The sequence below is a fragment of the Equus quagga genome, chromosome 7 (genome assembly GCF_021613505.1).
Source record: "Equus quagga isolate Etosha38 chromosome 7, UCLA_HA_Equagga_1.0, whole genome shotgun sequence".
In the NCBI taxonomy this organism is placed as follows: domain Eukaryota; kingdom Metazoa; phylum Chordata; class Mammalia; order Perissodactyla; family Equidae; genus Equus; species Equus quagga.
In genome coordinates, this window is record NC_060273.1 from 129,254,029 (window position 1) to 129,273,728 (window position 19,700).

Here is a 19,700-nt window from a genome sequence, read left to right on the forward strand (position 1 = left end):
AACAGCCCAGGAAGACTGTGTAGAACAACTTGCAGGAAGTCGTGATGCTCTTAAAATGCCATAAAATGCATTATTTATATGTTGTTCTGTTTTTGTGAGATAAAGTTAGAGGCGTTTCATGTTCTGACATGCTAACACATACTGTTCCTGGGGCAGAGCTAATTGTGCTATGCTTCCAGTTGTGAAAATGCAACATTTTTAGACAGTGTTTACTGACAAATTCAGAAAGTCAGGCTGTAAAGTGACCATTTTACTCTGAGTAAACAATTGAAGAATAAAAGGGTGAAATACTACAGAAAATACAAACTTTTTTGAAACTACAGACTATAATTAACGTGACAAGAAGGAAGGGTTTGGAGGGCTTCAGAGTGACTAGTCACTAATCTAATCTTAGAATAACTAAGAAAATTTTACTGTACTGCATTTTCAAGCCAGATTTGTTTGCTTTTAACATTGTGTCAAATACAGCTCTATATCAAGTACCATTACCAAATATTATTTAAAAGTAATATTTAAGGGGCTGGCCCTGTGGCTGAGTGGTTAAGCTCGTGCCCTCCGTGTCAGTGGCCCAGGGTTTCGCAGGTTCAGATCCTGGGCGCAGACCTAGCACTGCTCATCAAGCCATGCTGTGGTGGCGTCCCATATAGCAGAGCCAGAAGTACCTACAACTAGAATATTTAGCTATGTACTGGGGAACTTTGGGGAGGATGAGGAGAAGAAGAATAAGTAAAAAAAGATTGGCAACAGATGTTAGCTCAGGTGCCAATCTTAAAAAAAAAAAAGTTATATTTAAGCAGTTAAAGACTTTGAAATTGGCTTGAGTAAGAAAAAGTGCTATATGTGTGGTAAAGTACAAAATAAATATACATCGAAAGTGAGCCCTTTAACATGCACCAAATTACATGTATACCTTTAGATAAGAATATAGTATAAAAATTATTTCCAACTCTTGCATTTTTCTGAATGTAAAATTATTAACAATTAATGATTATTTTGTCATTCTTCTGTATGAAGGACTTAAACAAGACCTCCATATCAGTAATATAAAAATAGAAGAAATCTTTGTACATGCTTCTTCTTGAATCATTTTGACCTAATGAACAAATCTTAGTACACCAAACTGAATAAACACATTACATGTCAAAGGACTTCTGTATAATGCTAATAATCCCAAAGCCATGAGTTCTTCTCTGGATCCTAGAACTCAGCAACTGAAAAATCCCCCAGTCAGCTCCCAAATTTTCTCATCAGTGATTCCAAGAATAACCTGAGTTAATAGATCACCAAGAATAATTACAATGGTAAAATATCATTAAATTGGCCTTATTTTATAATTTGATAAAATTCAGGTATCCTAACTGGTGTTAACTTTTATTATCTATGGAAAGTGGCAGTCGTCAGTCAGCTAAAGTCATTTAAACCCCAAATGATATTTTCTTTGCCTATTTTAGTTATGATAATCTATATTAGTTTGGGATAACTATATATCATCTACCTGAATGTGTTAGGCAAACTGAACTATTTTGCAGAATAGAATGATGGTGTTGGATTTGTCAGGGTCCTTCTTCAGATGCTGCCTTAAGTCCCTTTGGATCTAAGTTATGTATAGCCATTTTGGAAGTAAATTATGAATAATAATAATACAGCTGCAGTTCTTCCAATGTAGTACGGTTCACCTACCATGTTGTAGTTTCTCTGCTTCTTTTAATGCATGTAAGATTGAGTTAGCTGGTTTTGTATTTTGTTTTTTAGTAGCTGCATTACATTCTTGGGTCATATTGAGCTTGCAGACAACTTAGCTGTTTTGCTCACAAGCCAGACCCTGCTTTATCCAGTACTTGTGTGATTGTAATGTTAACAGCTCAAGTTGGGAGAAAGGGTATCATGTTAGAGTGGTGTGATGATGAGCTCAGTTTTCAACCTGCTTCAGTTAGTTGCTGGTGGGATGTCTAAATAGAGATGTTATAAAGACAGAGATACGGGTCTGGACAGAGGATAAAAAGTCAAGTGTAGAGAGAGATTTGCGATTTTAGGTAGTAATTAAAACTGTCAGAGTGTTTTGTATGGAGATGAAGCAGCTGTGGGAGGTGCTATTGCTTTCTCACCTCACAAACTCTGTTCACAGTAGTGTCCTTAGCCCTTTCATTAGCACACACTTTTCAACCTCACCGACATCTCAAAACCTTTAAGAAACAGTTTAGAGGATTGGTGAAATAATTAGTTTTACATTTGTGTTTTTTGAATTACTAATTCGTAAGATTTATTAGTTCATTAATCCCTGAGATTTGCAATATTTTCAAAAAAAATAGTGGTATTGATTTTGTATTTGGCATGCATCATCCTAGCTGTTTACAAAATATGTCTTGTCTTATTTATTAAAATTAATTAAAGCATATATTCTACTTGAGCAATGAATATAACTTGAACTATCTCCAGTTTTATTGGATTAATTAATGGGTACTGGGAGATGATAAGGTAACAAATATGAGCAAATTAAACATTTAATTTCATTCATTTAGGGCACACAAGAAATGATAACTTGTTCCTTCCAGTGGTGGGAACTGAGTGGCTGGGGACAGGGTGTGTGGTGGTGGGTTGCCTTTTCACTTTGTACTCTTTTATGCTGTTCGAATTTTGAACCGTGGAATAATTTTACTTTTGGAACAGGTAAAAGAAAAACAACATATGGTAATATGAAGTGTTAGAAAGTATTGACGCTTGAAGTTAGAAGTCATAATTTCACCATTTCCTGGCGAGCTGGCCTTAGGTAAGCCATTTCACCTGTTTGAATCGCAGTTTCCCATTTGAAAATGGGGGTGATGATAGCTGCATTGCTCACCTCTCAGGGTAGTTAGGAGCTCATTCAGTAAATGTGTCTGGGAGGCTGACACTGCTGATAAGAGACACATTTCCAGTTCTCAGGGCATCCGCTTTCAAGTGTCGAAGTAGACAGAATTTTAACCTATTGTGATAAATTCTATGATGGACATAAATATGCTTTGAAGATCCTAGGAAGGATCCAGAGTGGCGGCTTGGGGAGTGGTAGGGGAGGGGTCAGAGTAGTCCTTCTGGAAAACAAGGAAATTTGAGTTGTTTTGAAGAACGGGTGGGGAGGGGGAAGAGGATGAGGAAGGAGAGAGGCATTCCATTCAGAACGTGCAGCATCTCCAGCCCCATCTCATTTTATGTGTGTTTGTATGTAGCACATTTTTATTTTATTTATTTTAAGACAGGATACTGAAGCAGATTCTTTGTTAGTTTTGCTGGCTCCCCAAATCTTGACTATAATTGTTAGTTGAAATTTGGGAATAGTGGGAAATCTCACTTGGGACTTTATAGTGACCCCAAAAGAATTAGTAGAGAATGACTAAAACTCACTGAATTTTAACTACATACATTTAGACCGTGAGCCTTAAGTAATCAGATTCTCATAGCAACCTCCGGTTCTTACTCACGAAGGAACTAGTGAGAATTCTTAATTAAGGTGGCTAAGCAATTAGCCTCTAATTTGCAGTCCACTTGGATTTTCCCAAATGAGTAGACTTTTTTCCCTGCATCTTTCTTGGTATTTTTGACACCACATACTTTTGTAAAGGTATTATTTCTTCTCTGTGTCTGGGGTCTCAAAACCCTTAGTCTTCAGAAGCCTAAAATTCACTGTAAATAGTCTTTTTTTTTTTAAAGATATTATTTTTCCTTTTTCTCCCCAAAGCCCCCCAGTACATAGTTGTGTATTTTTAGTTGTGAGTCCTAGTTGTGGCATGTGGGATGCCGCCTCAGCATGGCTTGATGAGCCGTCCCATGTCCGAGCGCAGGATTAGAACTGGCGAAACCCTGGGCTGCCGAAGCAGAGCGTGCAAACTTAACCACTCAGCCATGGGGCCCGCCCCTAAATAGTCTTTTACTCTGATTTCTGTAGACTACTTTCTCCTGATATGTTTAGCAGAAAAATGTGTTACCTACTTTACTTGCTAAGTCAGACAGCCTCTTTCCCTAATCTTGAATACTTTTTTCCCCTTCACTGGGGAAGATAAGGATTTGAAATTCATTTGACAAGAAGTTATTGAGTTCCAAGTTGTAAGTGGATACACATTCCCTGGTGCCATATTGTTTCCTTTGTAGCAGTATTAAACATCTTACCCCCATAAGTTTATAGACATTAATATTTAATGCCCACTCGCCTGTAAGTTACGGTTTAGGGGCATTGACATTTTACTGCTTAATATTTAACATCCAGTATCCTGTAAGTTACAGAAGTACTTTGTAAATTGAAAATATGATATAGATAGAAGATAGTATTATTTATTATGGGTAATAGTCTCCAGTAACCACCATCATTATTGAAGACAGAAATTTTTAAAGTTTTACACTGGTTTAGTTTTAAGTGCGAAATAGAGACTTTTGCATATAATTTATATGGAATATTTCTTAATACAGTGGAAAACATAAAATTTAGTATTATTTTGGTAGTTTCCTCTTTATTTTCTTCATGTTTATTTGTATATAGGAAGAAACGGATGGGGTATGTCAATTTCTAATTGATTTATCAGTTTAGAATGAATTAATCTGCAGTAAGAAAGCATTATTTCTATACCTGCAGAACAATCTTCTGCTGTTGATGACTTTCTCACTTTGGATGGTTTAGGTTCAAAGTAATAGAAAACCAGACTATATGTGGCTTAAACTATAAGGATGTTTATCATCTTATACAATAAGAAATCTGGAGGTAGGGTGCTTTTAGAGTTGGTTAATTCACTAGTTTACTACCATCATCAAAGATTCAAGTTCTCTGACATCCAAGAGTGACCTATCCTTTTAGGCTGCATCTCCTCATGTTCCCAGGGTGCCTGCCACAAGTGGCACGTCTCACACACAGGTGACAATGTCCAGGGGAGAAAAGAGAATTGTACCTGTTTACATCGTATTTAGGATGAACGACAACCTTCTCACAAGCCCCCAAGTGATGGCCCTTATGTAGCTTTGGCCAGAATTGGGTCACTTACACATGCCTCAGCTATCACTTGGCAAAGGGGACCATTATGATTGGCTGCTCTTGAAGGGCATCGTTTCTTGGATGGTCATAAAATTAGATTCTGTTGGCAAGTAAGAAGTGACTTTTGGGTAGGCAACCAACAATGCCTGTTGCAACTGAGCGCATTTTAACTCTTATGTGTTCAAATGTTCGAACGTGTTTCAGTAGTGGCTAACAGTATGAACTTCGGCGAGAGTATGAGCTTTGGAATAAAATGGTTCTTTGGCACTTAACAGCTCCATGAATTTCAATTTGGTATTACTAAAATGGGAATAATAGTGGTACCTATTTTTATAGGGTTGTTTTTGAGCATTAAATGAAATAGTGTGTGTAGTATGCTTTGATGTAATCTTTAGCCCATAGTAAATGGTCAGTATGTGTTAACTGCTTTTATTATCATCTTTTAATTTTAGCTTATCTTGAAAGAGTCAAGCATTTTTCTAAATCTGTTACATACCATGTTTCATGGGATGCCAGTATTGTAAATATCTCTTCCTGAGTTCTAGCTGTTGAACTTCACCACAGTTCTAGGTCTAGTTTTGGGGGAGCAAACTTGATGACCATTGCAAGTGCTAAAACATCAAAGGTCATTCATCCAGCCTGATTTCTTTCAACAGTGTTGCTGTCTATCTTCAACTTTATTTTTATTAGTATTAGTTGGTGGTTTTTTGTTTTTTGGTTTTTTTTGGGGGGGGTGAGGAAGATTCACCCTGAGCTAACATCTGTCGCCAGTCTTCCTCTTTTGCTTGAGAAAGATTGTCACTGAGCTAACATTTGTGCCAGTCTTCCTTTGTCTTGTGTGTGGGATGTTGCCACAGCATGGCTTGACAAGTGGTGTGTAGGTCCACACCCGGGAACCAAACCTGCAAACCCTGGGCTGCTGAAGCAGAGCATGCTAACCCAGGCCGGCCCCATTATTAGTAGTATTTTTTTTACCAAAGTTTTGTGAACTATGGTAGCTTTTATTTATTCATTTCTGAAATATTGATAAATCCTGGTTCAATTCTGTTTGAATCTAAAAAGACTGTCTTTGGGGCCAGCCCTGTGACTGAGTGGTTAAGTTCGCATGCTGCACTTCAGGGACCCAGGGTATTGCAGGTTCCGATCCTGGGCGCAGACCTAGCACCACTCATCAGGCCACGCTGAGGCGGCGTCCCACGTGCCACAACTAGAAGGACCCACAGCTAAAATATACAGCTATGTACTGGGGAGCTTTGGGGAGAAGAAGGAAAAAAAAAGACTTTTAAAAACATTATGGGGAGGCATAATTATAATAAGAGACTGTAAAATGAGGATGATACTTAAATAGGATTGTAAGTATTAAATGTAATAAAGTACTCAAGGGTCTGTTCATATTAGGCCATCAGTAAAAGTTTCTTTTCTTCCTCATCTCTCATGATAAACATCTCAAAAGTAGTGTTTGTTTATTCAGAGATAGGAGAGGTTATTATCAGCTATTATCAGTAGAGGAGAACTGTATTAGGAAAAAGGAAACCATACTAGGGATTTCAAACAGAGAGATTTAATACAGGAATTGATTATACAGGTGTTGGTACAGCTTTTCATTGCCTGGCCAGGGGTCATCGTAGCCACCACTTACAGCATGGTTTTTATGAGAAAAAATTTGGTAGACATTCCTTAGCTTTTAAACAAACTTTAAAAACACAAATTGAATATTTCAAATAAGTGGGGAAAAATGTATTTTGCTCATGGGTCTATTATAAATGTTGAAAATGAATAAATAGATTATAACTGTATATCATTTTAAATATGGTATATAATATAGGATTACATTTCTTTCTTAGTGGATCCTGTGCTGCCCAAAGGAGATTATTCTTATAAATCCAGGTTAGGTAAATTTTCTTTTTCATCAGTTGCTTCATATTACAGCTGTAAGTGTGTGTGTCTCTGTGTGTGTATCTTTCACTGGAGTTTCTAATTGTCTTTCATTTTTTATTGTTGAGAGAAAAAACACATGAATGACTTTTCTTCTACCTTCTTATTCATTTTATCTGTTCCTTAGAATTTATTCCATTGTTCTTTTAAAAGATGTTCCCATAAGACCCCACACCAAATTTCTCATTTAGACCAACTGTTTTCTAGGCCTATAGCACAGTTTTAATCCTGGGATTTTTCCCCCCTCATTAGACTGTTGTATTATGTTGACTATGGTTTGTTTTCTTGATTTTCATCTTCAGTTTGCTGGAGTACATTCCAAAGTAAATTTCTCAGAAAGGGGGCATAGTAGCTAAATTTTTTGAGTTATTTTATATAACTAAAAAAAGTTCCCCTGGCCTATGACTTCTTTCATCAGTTATCCTCATAACTTACTGCCTCTTTCAGATCTTAATTCTCATATGCCCTTCTCAAAGAGGCCTTCCCTAATCATTTTAAATGCAAATCCTATTTTAAATTGAAAATTACTCATATTACCAATCCTTCTTCACTGCTTTTCCTCTTATAGCACTACCACAATCTAACATGCTATGTATTTTGCTGGTTTATTTCCCCACTGAAAGGTGCCATAGGGCAGAGATTTTTGTAGTTTTGTTCACTGCTGTTTTCTTGGTACATAACATCATGCCTGGCACGTAGTAGCCCCTCAGTAAATAGTTACTGAGTGAGTTGGTTTTTCCCTATTATAGCTATATATAGCTATTGTAGCTCTAAATCTAGATTTTAAATCATTTCACTTTCAGAATTTTGAAGGGATCATTTCTTCATCTTCTGGTGTTTAGTGTTATTAATGTGAAATATAATGTCAGTCTGATTCTTTTTCCTTTTATAGTGACCTGTGTCTTCTCTTTCTGAAAGCTTTGGTTCCCTTGGATCTCTGGACATTCTCAACAATGTACATAGGTGTGCAGTTTTTTCACTGATTCTAGTTGGCACTTAGGAAGCCCTTTCAGTTAAGATTGTGGTTTTCCAGCTCTGGGAAATTTTATTCTTTAAAAAAAATTCTTTTCCTGATTTTTCTCTATATTATCTACAATTCCTATTTGTCATCAAACTTTTCTTTTCTTTTAATGTTCCATTTTCCTTATTTTTTTTATTTATAATTGTACGTCGCTTTAAGCTTTGATATGTTTGATATGAGTGTTTAAACAGTGAAATCTGGCCTACTGTTTTCTTTGACTGAAATACCAAATAGTAGGCTAAAGTAGGATAAATTGATTTAATATTTGTATTTTATTACTAATAATAATGACAAAGGTGACTTATCACATCAATAGGAAAATGTAATATTCATCAGTAAATGATTAGTGGTTTACGCGAAAAGGACAGTCTGATTTCCCATCAGGCACTATATATTTTAAATATTACGTAATAAGAAAATATGACACATTCATAAAATTTATGAGTAGGGATGTATATCACAGTATTATTTATAATATGGGGATGGCATAAATGTCTGATAGGATAATACATTAATAAGCTGTCATATTGGTACTGTGAAGTGCTTTGCAGCCACTAACAACTCTATTTTCAAAGAACGTTTAGTGACATTGGAAATGATAGATTATCCCAATTATTTATATTTATGTGTGTGTGTGTATGTATGTGTGTATATATGTGTATATACATACACAGACAAATTTTCACACATAACATGTTTAAAGAAAAAGACTAATGGAAAATATTCAAAATATTAATATAGGTCCATAATCTCTTATGTGAAATCCTTGGGCCCATATGTATTTCTGAATCCCCAGTTTTTTAGATTTTTGGAGCAGTGATATATGCATTTACATAATAGCATCTAGAAAAGTGCTCTATAATCAAACACATTAATATTTCTGCAGTGAAACGTGACTGTTCACATTAAGTAGAACACATAAAGTCTATAAATAGGTGCATGTCAGTTGAGGTCACATTTTGCTGCTAAATAAGTTTGTGCCAAACTTAAAAAAACTTCCTAATTTTTCTACCTTTTTGGATTTTAGTGTTATTTATATTTTGGATCAGTAGTAATTAATTTAGGCAATGAGATTATGAATGATTTTTAAAATTTTGTTTTTTATAATTTTCATATATTCCCATATTTATAAGATCATACACATATGTATGTTACAAAAAAATATTTTAGTAGCAAATTTAAAATTGTGACTATATGTACTTAATTAGGTCTTCTGTTAAATCTTTGCCTTCCTGGAGAAAGGGAGAAGGGCCAAATTCACCAGAAGATACTAATTCATTGATTTAGCAAATACTTATCCACTAACTACTATTTTAATAAATATAGATAACCTTATAAGTTTTCAGAGAAATTAATATTTCAAACCATGGTATAATGCCATCTCACACTCTTCTTATTGTCAGAAATTTAATAATTCTGAGCAGTTGTTCACCAGGATGCCAAGGAGAAGTAGGGAATTTCATACATTGCAGAGTGGGTGTGATTGATACAAGCACTTTGGAAAGCAACTTGGTAACATCTAGTGAAGCTGAAGTTGTGTGTCTGTGGAACCTCTTCCACATCATGTGACTTGTCATCAGTTTATACTGTTTGAGAGTGGAACCTTTTCAGTTTCTCCTACCACATCTGGCCCCCTAGCATTTTATTCACTATAATTTTACATTCTGGCATTACTGGGTTCTCACTAACTGATTTTTTTTCTTTTTTGGGGTAGTATATTTGCTATTCAATAACTTGCATCTTGAACCTTTTTACAAAATATGGCCTTTTTTTTTAACAAAAACTTTACTTTTGTTTGTTTTGATATTCTAATAGCCATGCAGATATTCAGCACCTTTACTTGTCAAATGTGATGTGTAGTTAAGTGTCTCTTCAATTTTGCTGGGACCGTTGCTGCTATTTTCCATAGACAAGCACAGTGCAAATAGGATGACTTGTATTACCAACCAGAATTGTCTGTGGGCCTAGGCATAGAAACCAGCTCTTTCATTGTATATTTTCTCAAAAGTCACCACATTTTTCTTATTTGTCAGGTTTTGTGAATCACTTTCTTCCACTTCAGAATTGTTTTATGTATCTCTTTAAATTGAAAATGTTAAAAGGCAACAGCGAGCTTTTTAGACTCAACTTTTTATTCATTCAACAAACATTGAGCGCCTATGTGTATAAAGATCAAGAATACAGTATGAATACAACCTAATCCTGTCTTCAAGGAACTTAAGACCTAGCAAGTAAACTGGCCTGAGTGTAGTGTGAAAACTGCTAAGGTAGTTAAGTAGGGGTTGGATAGAGTTAAGTAGAGGTCTTCCAAGTCAGAGGTCAGTAACCCTTTTTTGTCAAGGACCAGATAGTATATATTTTAGACTTTTTGGGCCATGCACTTCTGTCACAGCTACTCATCTCTGCTGTCATTGCATGAAGGCAGCCGTAGATGAAACATAAATGAATGAGTGTGGCTATACACCAATAAAACTTTTTTTATGGACACTGAAATATGAATCACATATGATTTTCATCTGTCACAAAATATTCTTTTTTAATTTTTTTGACCATTTAAAGGTATGAAAACCATTCGTAGCTCTCAGACTGTACAAAAAGAGATGGCAGGCCAAATTTGGCTCACTGGCCGTAGTTTGCCAACCCTTCTTCTAAATCTTTGAATTACAGGATATTATTGAATGTGCCTCTTTCTGATAGCCTATCCAATCCCAGCTTTCATTTACTAGGAGAGTTTAGCAACCTACCGGCTTTAGGAATATTGAAAGTCTCAGTGCTAATCCCGTTGGTTTCTGAGTATCCCTGATATTTTGAATAATAGTCTTGTTTCTGTAAAGATAATAAAAACAACAATAATAACACTGTTGCATTGATGATATGCAAGTTACTCCAGCACACAAATTCCAACCTAGGTTGTTGACAGGGGCCAAGCATAAGGCCTGAGTGTGTGGAAAACAGGGAGTTGTGTGAATTGGGGCAAAGTGAACAGCACATGCCTCGTCTAAAACAGTCAACAGCCACTGCTTAGCTCCATCCAGTAGTGGAAATGCGGCCCCAGTGTTCCTGATGAAAAACAGCCAAGAAAGGCCAGAAATCCAGACTTATATGTTAAATTTCCCAGTTGTTTAATGTGGTAACAAATCTGTTGTTTTTTTTATTCTTTCCTTTTAACATTGTGAATCAAATCAAACCATCTTTAGGTCTCATTTAAGCGGGCTGGCAACTTGCCATCTCCATTCTAGGAAGTTTGTTTTACTATTTAAAACGACCTTTTAGAGAATGTGCATTAATGATTTTCTTTTGAAATTTTAAATTTCAGAGGATAAATATTTTCATCATAATACTGAAAATTATTGTTAAAGCGGTTGTAAATAATACGTCAAATGCAGATTTCTATACGTGATGTTCACATGTTCAGCTGTCGTAAGTCCGGGCTTAAACGTATCCAGTACTTGAAGCTTTCCCCTGTAGCTGACGGTGTGGTCACAGCTTTTTTTTTCTTTTTGTTAACAGCTTTGTTAAGATACAATTCACATACCGTACAAATCAACCATTTAAAGTCTTCAGTTTGTTTATTTTTAGTATATTCACAGAGTTGTGCAACTGTCACCATAACCATTTTTATAACGTTTTCATCACCCCAAAAAGAAACCCCAAACACTTTAGCTATTACCCTCCCAGTTCCCCCATCCTGTCCTAGGCAACCACTCATGTACTTTGTTTATTATAGATTTGCCTGTTCTGGATAGATACTTAATTAGAATCATACGATATGTGGCCTTTCATGTCTGGCTTCTTTCACTTAGCATAATGTTTTCAAGGTTCATCCATGTTGTAGCATAAATCAGTACTTCATTTTCTTTTATTGCCAAGTATTATTCCATTGTATGGATATACGATGTTTTGTTTGTGCAAGCATCGGTGGGTGGACTTTAGAGTTCCCACGTTTTGCCTGTTATGCATAATGCTGCTGTGAGCACTCATGTACAGGTTTATGTGTGGGCATGTGTCTTCATTTCTCTTGGGCGTATACTTAGGAATGGAATTGCTGGGATCTGTGCTAACTCTGTGTTTAACTTTTTGGGGAATAGCCAAACTTCCAAAGCAGCTGCACCAATTTACATTCTCACCGGCGGTGTTGGATAGTGTCAGTCTTCACCGGCGGTGTTGGATAGTGTCAGTCTTTCCGCATCCTTGTCAACAACACTTGTTATATCTGACTTTTTGATTATAGACATCCTAATGGGTGTAAAGTGATATCTCACTGTGGTTTTGATTTGCATTTCCCTGATGACTGATGATGTTGAGCATTTTTTCATGTGCTTCTTGGACATTTGTATATCTTCTTTGCGAAGTATCTATTCAGCTTGTGCATTTTTTAATTGGGTTATTTGTCTTTTTATCAATGAATTGTAAGAGTTCTTTATATGTTCTGGATACAAGTTCCTTAGCTGATAAATGATTTGCAGATATTTTCTCCCATTCTGTAGTTGTCCTTTCACTTTCCTAATAGTGTCCTTTGAAGCACAGAAGTTTTTAATTTTGATGAAGGCCAATTTATCTTTTTTATTTTTTTCTGTTTCTTGTGCTTTTGGTGTCATATCTAAAAAATCATTGCCAAGTCCAAGGTCACCAAGATTTGCCCTATGTTTTCTTCCAAGAGTTTTATAATTTTCGCTTTATAGATCTGTGATCCGTTTTGAGTTAATTTTTGCATATGGTGTGAGGTGGGGAAGAGGTTATAAATCACAGGCTTTTAACCTCAAAATTCAAAACAAAGATACAGTGTCTGAAAATACTCATAAATAAATACATAAGTAAGTGGCAGGAGATACATGAAACAAGACTGCCCAGGTATTAATAATTTTAAACCTAGGTGATGGGATTTATTATGCTTTTTTCTCTACAATTTTGTTTGAAAATATCCATAATGTTTTTCTAAATATCAGTTTGTAGAGTTTCTTACCATCATTAATTGCATTAGCCTGCCATCTGTATCCTTAACATGGCTTGCTGTTGGGCTTTTAGTTATTAGATGGCCATAAGCACAGGTTCAGTTGTAACTATGAAAATATTACTTACAATAAGAAAAACTGTGAAATCAAGATAACAAATTAAGCTAAAACGTTTTTATCCCAAGGTCTCTAAATACTTGATTTACCTAAAACTTTTACCCTGCTTAGAATTTTATGAACAGTATGTTTAAGTGTGTTATATACAGATTTGTGTAAAGTTTACAGATTTCTACAGTGTACTCCTCAGACTTGTATTGAGGGGCAGCTTTTCTAGAGAACGCTGGGGGGCAATCCTTTTTTGCCTCAGGTAAGCTTGCAATTTGAACAATGTTAAACTGATTTCCTTACAAGACTTCTCAAGACCTTTTGATATGCAAATACATATCTTAAGTCTTTAAGATTTGGCCAGCAGTGTTTTTTGTTTGTTTGTTTTGTTTTGAGGAAGGTTAGCCCTGTAACATCTGCTGACAATCCTCCTCTTTCTGCTGAGGAAGACTGGCCCTGAGCTAACATCCATGCCCATCTTCCTCCACTTTATACGCGGGACACCTGCCACAGCATGGCCTGCCAAGCGGTCCCAGGATCCAAACCGGTGAACCCCGGGCCGCTGAAGTGGAACGTGCACACCTAACCGCTACGCCACTGGGCCAGCCCCTGGCAAGAAGTGTTTTTTAAGGTTATTTGGCTACTGGTGTACCCTGGAATAGTTTGGAAAATGCTGGCCTACATACTTAAAATCACATTACGTTATACATATCCAGTTAAGTAGCTTAAGTTATCGCTTGATTATAATTACCCTGATGGTTGTCATTTCTTAAAATTTCTCCTTCTTAATGTCTATCCTTTTCTATGGCTCTTATTTATTTCTTTATTTTCCTCATATATTTATTTGTCTAACTACTAAAAGTGACCATATTTTGAAGTTGCTATTTCTCTCTGTAGGTGTGGGTTTGTAAGACTGTTGGAAAGTATTTTCAATTAATTACGCCTTTAAAATAGAAATTATGACTTTATCTTTGTACTTGTTATTTTAACTAGTAGCATTTGCAAAACATGCAAAGGAGAGCAATGTTTGAGAATTAGAACCATTAGGTATATTTCAGTATCTTTCTAAATGAATTTTGCTTTATTCTGGAAAACTTAGAAAATGTAGCTAAAGGAATAATCAGCAAACTTTAAAATCATTCAAAGTTGTGCCACTCAGAGATAATCATTAGCATCTTAACTTTTTGATAAAAGTAACACTTATACATGGAAAAAAAAAATCCTCAAACTTTATTGAAAGGTATAAAATGAAAGCCTCCCGATTTAGTTCCCAGCGGACTGCCCCTACCCCAGATCATTGGGGCTTTTCTCCTAAGGTAACCACAGGCAGTGGTTTCCCTGGTGTCCTTGGTTATTTGTTTCTTGAGTATCCTTTGTTGTTTGTTTATATTTATGACTACATAAAAATTATACCTATTTTGTACTTAATTTTTTCACTTTGAGGTATTTCAGGATGAGTGTATGAAGGTCACATAGTATTCTGCTGTTAACTTTTTGTTGTATTTCCTTCTGTCTGTGTCAGTAACACAAGATTATGAAGGACAGGAGCCTTGTTTGCACACTTCAAGATACCAAACCTGAATTTTAGTATTTTAATATTTAGTGTGTAGTTTATGTGGTGATTTAAATCCTTACTTAAAGTCTGACTTCAAACCCTCCCAGGTAGTTGACAAAAGAATTTTTTTTTTAGATTTATGAACTTATATTAAGTCCTGTTGATACCGAACCTGAAGTGAGTTCGTTCACCTGTTGTGCAGCAAGCCAGTCTCTGACATGGAGGGTAGTGGAAGAAAGTAGGAATTTTATTATTGCACAGCGCTGAGCAAGGAGAGAGCGCAGCTAATGCTGAAATTGCAAACTCCCTGAAAAGCTGAAAGTAAGGGTTTTTATTTGGGGTTTTAGGTAGGGGAGGAGGAGCACATGGCCTTGCTGGTCAGAGCTTTTCCACCGGCATGTATTTGGTCTTGAGACTACTTGCAGTGGGGAGGAGGAGGAGATGCTAAGGAATCCAGGTGGCTGTCCTTGGCTGTGTCTGTCTCCATGGAGGATAGTGGATTCTGGACCCAGGGAGCCAGGGGGTAAGCAGGGAATGAGTGCTTTGGTTTTAACCCCCATATATACTGGGTTTAATGTAGGGGAACTCATATCAGGGCCGGTATCACTATTAGAATATGAAAATTAAATGATGTTTTGAAATGCATTTAAGAATTTTCTTTGAAAATGATTAGACTTTAGTGCAAAAGTCATGCTGTAATATGATTTTTAAATTCCATTCCAGCAACATAGATCTAGAAGTAAGTAAGCAAGCCATGTGGAGAAAGCTGCTTTTAGTATGTGTGGACCGTGAAGGCTTTTTCTTCTGTTCTTTAGATAATGTGTATGTAGGAATGGTAGTGTTTTCTTGGACTGCACTTTACTTTTATATTGAAACTTTGATTACCCAGAACTAGGGGAGATTGAGCTATTATGGTTAATTGAATTTTGGTTATCTGAGGAGTAATCAGTAGAACTTTGGATTGCTCTATTCCTTATTGTGGAAAACCGTCCTGATCTTTATCAATACCTGTTCTTGCTTTAGTAAAGAAATAGTTTGGAGCCAGCCCTGCTGGTCTAGTGGTTAAAGTTCCGAGCTCTCTGGCCCGGATTTGTTTCCAGGTCATGGAACCACACCATGCATGTGTCAGTTGCCATGCGGTGGTGGCAGCTCACACAGAAGAACTAGAAGGATTTACAACTAGGATATACAACTGTGTACTGGGCTTTGGGGAGAAAAAAAAAAGAGGAAGACTGGCAACAGATGTTGGTTCAGGGTGAATCCTTCCCTGCAAAGAAAATAAAAAGAAATACTTGTTTGCTTCCACTACTTGTCTGTGAGAGAACTGTGTCTAAGTTCTCTGTCCCAATCCCTCACACAAGGAAGGTCAGACAGAATTAAGTGCACAGTAAATGCTTAGTGTAATAATTTTGTGGTTGAAAGTAATCTTTCTTCATTTTGGATTTGGCATGCAATATACTGATTTTTTTCCCAGTAAACTGAATTTTTACTATTATGTTATTTCAATTATAATGCTTCAAGTACATCTACAAAGGTTTCGAAAACATATATCAAATTTTAAAAAAGACAGAAATGTTAGTGTTGTTTTTACATTGTAAATACAATTATTATAATGGAATGTGTTTTTAATTAAAAATTTAAGAATTTCATGCTTTGATAGAGTACCCTTGCTTTAGGCAGGTATAGTATTAAGGACATGAAGATCATACTTACATCTATGGCTAAAGGATTTTTCTTCCCTTCTCTCCATCTAGTGCATATACTTTGGTATTTTAAATATGTTTTACATTTACATAGTTTCTTTGTTTCTTGTGGTCTCTGTGCTAGAGAGAAAGTTAATCCTCCAAAACATTTTTTGTTTATTTATAGATTGGTCAAAGAAAAAATGATGTATGAAAAAGAAGCAAAACAGCAAGAAGAAAAGATTGAAAAAATGAAGGCTGAAGATGGTGAAAATTATGCCATTAAAAAGCAGGTAAAATTATGTCTTAAACAGTAATAGCTAACGTTTACAGAATAGTGTATTAACTAATGCATTAAGAGCCCTCTGAGAAGGTCCTGTCATTTATTTACTTACTATTAAAACCTCCATTTAAAAATAAGGCAACTGAACACAGGTTAACTAATTTGCCAGTCACACAACTGCTGAGTGGCACGGCTGGGGTTTGAACACAGGCATTCTGGCTCTAGATTTTGTACTCTTAACCTTTAAGCTATATTTCCTCTCCAGTTTTAAGTATTAAATATAAAAATAGCCCAATCTTATATTAAATATACTTATGTATTAACAAACACAAATGTTTTCCCCAAACTGATGTGAAAACCACCAAAATAAAATACACATATATTGCACTTTTCAGTGGCTACTTCTGACTATCCTCATGACAAATTTCAGTCTCCTTAGCTTTGCATACAAGACTCTTCTTGCTTCTGGTACCTGCTTATCTCTCCAGCGTCCTCTCTTGCCAATCCCTGCCTGGACCTCTTAGGTCCTGCCTTTTAGTTTCCTGAACATCCCTTTTCTCTTTTGCCTGTGAGATACCGTGTGTGTCTGGGATGTTCTTCCTACTCTTCCTCCCTTTTCTCTCCTTATTAATTCCTATTCATCCTTTAAACCTCTTCTGCACTCCCCTCAGCATGGAGTTAGGTGCCCCTCCTCTGTAGTCCCATAACACCTTATTCATTTCCGTCATAGCACTTATTGAATATTCACTCTTGGCTGACACTTGTTTCATAATTCTTTGAGAAAATAGAGGCCGTCAGGGGAACTTCCTCATATTCCCACCACAGAATCTATCAGCCTACCTGCATCTGGACCCATGCTACCTTCCTTCCTGTGAGAGTGGGTTATATGCCCTAGCCCTTGTCACAGCTGTCAGTGACATTATTATTTCTTTGCCATCTTACATAACCTCAACAGCAATTGACACGAGTAACCACTCTCTCCTTGAAAGACTCTTTTATATTGGCATCTTTGGTAGAACAGCCTCCTGCTTTTCATGCTGTTTCACTGCCATTACTCCTCAGTCTCCTTTGCTGAAACTCTCCCCCCCACCCCCAACTCTCTCTCTCTTCCTCTGTCCCTCCCCCCCACCCCCGCCCTCTCTCTCTCTCTCTATATATATTCTTCTTGTTTTAACCTTCTATCTACAATCCCTCACTAGGTAATCTCATACTGTCCTGTAACTTTAAGTACCATGTTTATGCCCATTCATTTATTTACTCAACAGATATTTATTGAACCTCTGCTACTTGCCAAATACTGTTCCAGGCACTCTTTTAGGCATGGCATTAAAAACAATGCCAAAAAAAAAAAAAAAACAAAACCCCTAGAGTCCCTGTTTACTTGGCCTTCATTCTAGCGCCAGTATCTCCCAAATTTATATCTCTGGGCCTGACCACTCCTGAAGAATATAGCCAACAGTCACCTACTTGACATATCCTCTTGGGTGTACAAAATAAAAATCTTGGTCTTCTCTCAACCCAGCTGACCCCCAAAAACAAAAGCTGTTCCTTCTCTTGTTTTCCCCTTCTCAGTAAATAGTACCTGCATTCATCCAGAGACCCAGGCCAAAAATTTAGTGGGTCTCTTCTTGATGCTTCTCTCTCTTTCTAATGACCACATCTAACACCACCAAGTCCTGTTTCTTATTCCCTCTGTTTCTTTCTCTACAGCCTCTATCCTAGTCCAGTCCACTATCATCTCTTGGCTGTACTATTGCAAAAACCTCCTAGTTGTCATAGCGCTTTGTCTCTTGACACCCTTCATTTCTTTCCCACCACAGCAGCCAGGGTGATCACTTTAAGATGTACATCAGATCACTTGCTTCTTTACTTAAAACCCGTGTCCAGTGCATTTAGAATAAAATCTAGATGACACTAGGAAACAGGAGAGTATAAATGAGCAGACTATATCTCAGATATACAGATTATATATGTACAGAATATACAGATTATATCTCAAGACTTAGTCAGCTTTATGAGCTCACAGTGGTTTTCATCATATAAGTTATGTTACAAATGGGAATAATGCACACTTAAGCCAGACTTAATTATGCAGAATTAATCACTTAAAATGCATTTTTCTGTCAGTAGTTGCTCTCTGGTGCGAAAGGAGTGCAGTGGCACCCGGAGCATCATCTTCTTCTGGCTCTCCAGGAAGAAAACGTTCTTACTTTCTTGAGCTTCTAGGAGAGCTTGCCTTCCTCCATGTGTGGTATAGCAAAGGACATTTGTGTGTCAGATATTCATAAATTGGGGAAGGACTTGTAAACAGATGTGTAGATATAACATGTCCCCTGATGTGTTGACCTTTATGAATTAACTGCTCTTCGTAAGGATTTACATATGGAATGTAACTTTTTGATTCTTAAAATTATGATAGTTAAATGCTTCTTTAATATATACTCCCATTAATATTCGAATCACTGTTGTGCCTCCCTCACTCTGTTGTCATCTTCTGTTGATTTCCCCCATCAAGTGAGAAACGCTATGACGTAGCATGCAGCGTTATTTCATCCAGGTCCTTCTTGGACCCCGTCAGGCTTATATTCCTAGCTGTGTAACTAGTGACCTCATTTAGTTCTTTCTTTGCCTTGTTCTTCGCATCACCAATAATATATTAAAAAATTTCCCTGTAGCTAGAGTAGGAGTTGTAAGTTACATGGGGTGGGGAATAATTGTGTTCCCTTTCTAAATAAAGTTCTATAAATAATATCACAGAGTACTGTTTTATTTCATTTATATACTGATCATCTTTCAATAAAATCACTACTTTATAAAGGATTAACTCTACTGAATCCTGTGTTCTAATTGTTATTTAAAAGTATTTGCCACTTACTGGTTATATCATTAACTACATATGCAGGTGTAAAATGGAAAAAATTTTGTTCAAAAGTCCTTTCTGCACTCAGCCATGTTAAAATCTTTTGTCACAGTGGTCATGGTTTATAACATGATTTCTTAGATTCATAGTCAAGCTAGTACTTATATTCAAAAATACCACCCCATATCTAATTACAGAACAATAAATTTTTCTGTTTGCTGCTGTTGTCAACCTGCAGTGTATACAGTTGTCAGCTGCAATTTTGTTTCAGAGTCTTATGAAACCTTGTAGGCTGGGTCAGCCTGCATGCTTTT

At 36.4% G+C, this 19,700-nt stretch overlaps 1 protein-coding gene across 1 annotated transcript in view; it reads left to right on the plus strand.

Annotated features, from left to right (window-relative positions):
* TBCA (tubulin folding cofactor A) overlaps positions 1–19,700 on the plus strand; it is a 72,097-nt gene that overhangs the window by 40,638 nt on the left and 11,759 nt on the right. The window contains exon 2 of the mRNA XM_046668653.1: positions 16,431–16,536. Within this exon, the coding sequence (XP_046524609.1) occupies positions 16,431–16,536 (106 nt within the window). The remainder of the gene's footprint in view (positions 1–16,430; positions 16,537–19,700) is intronic.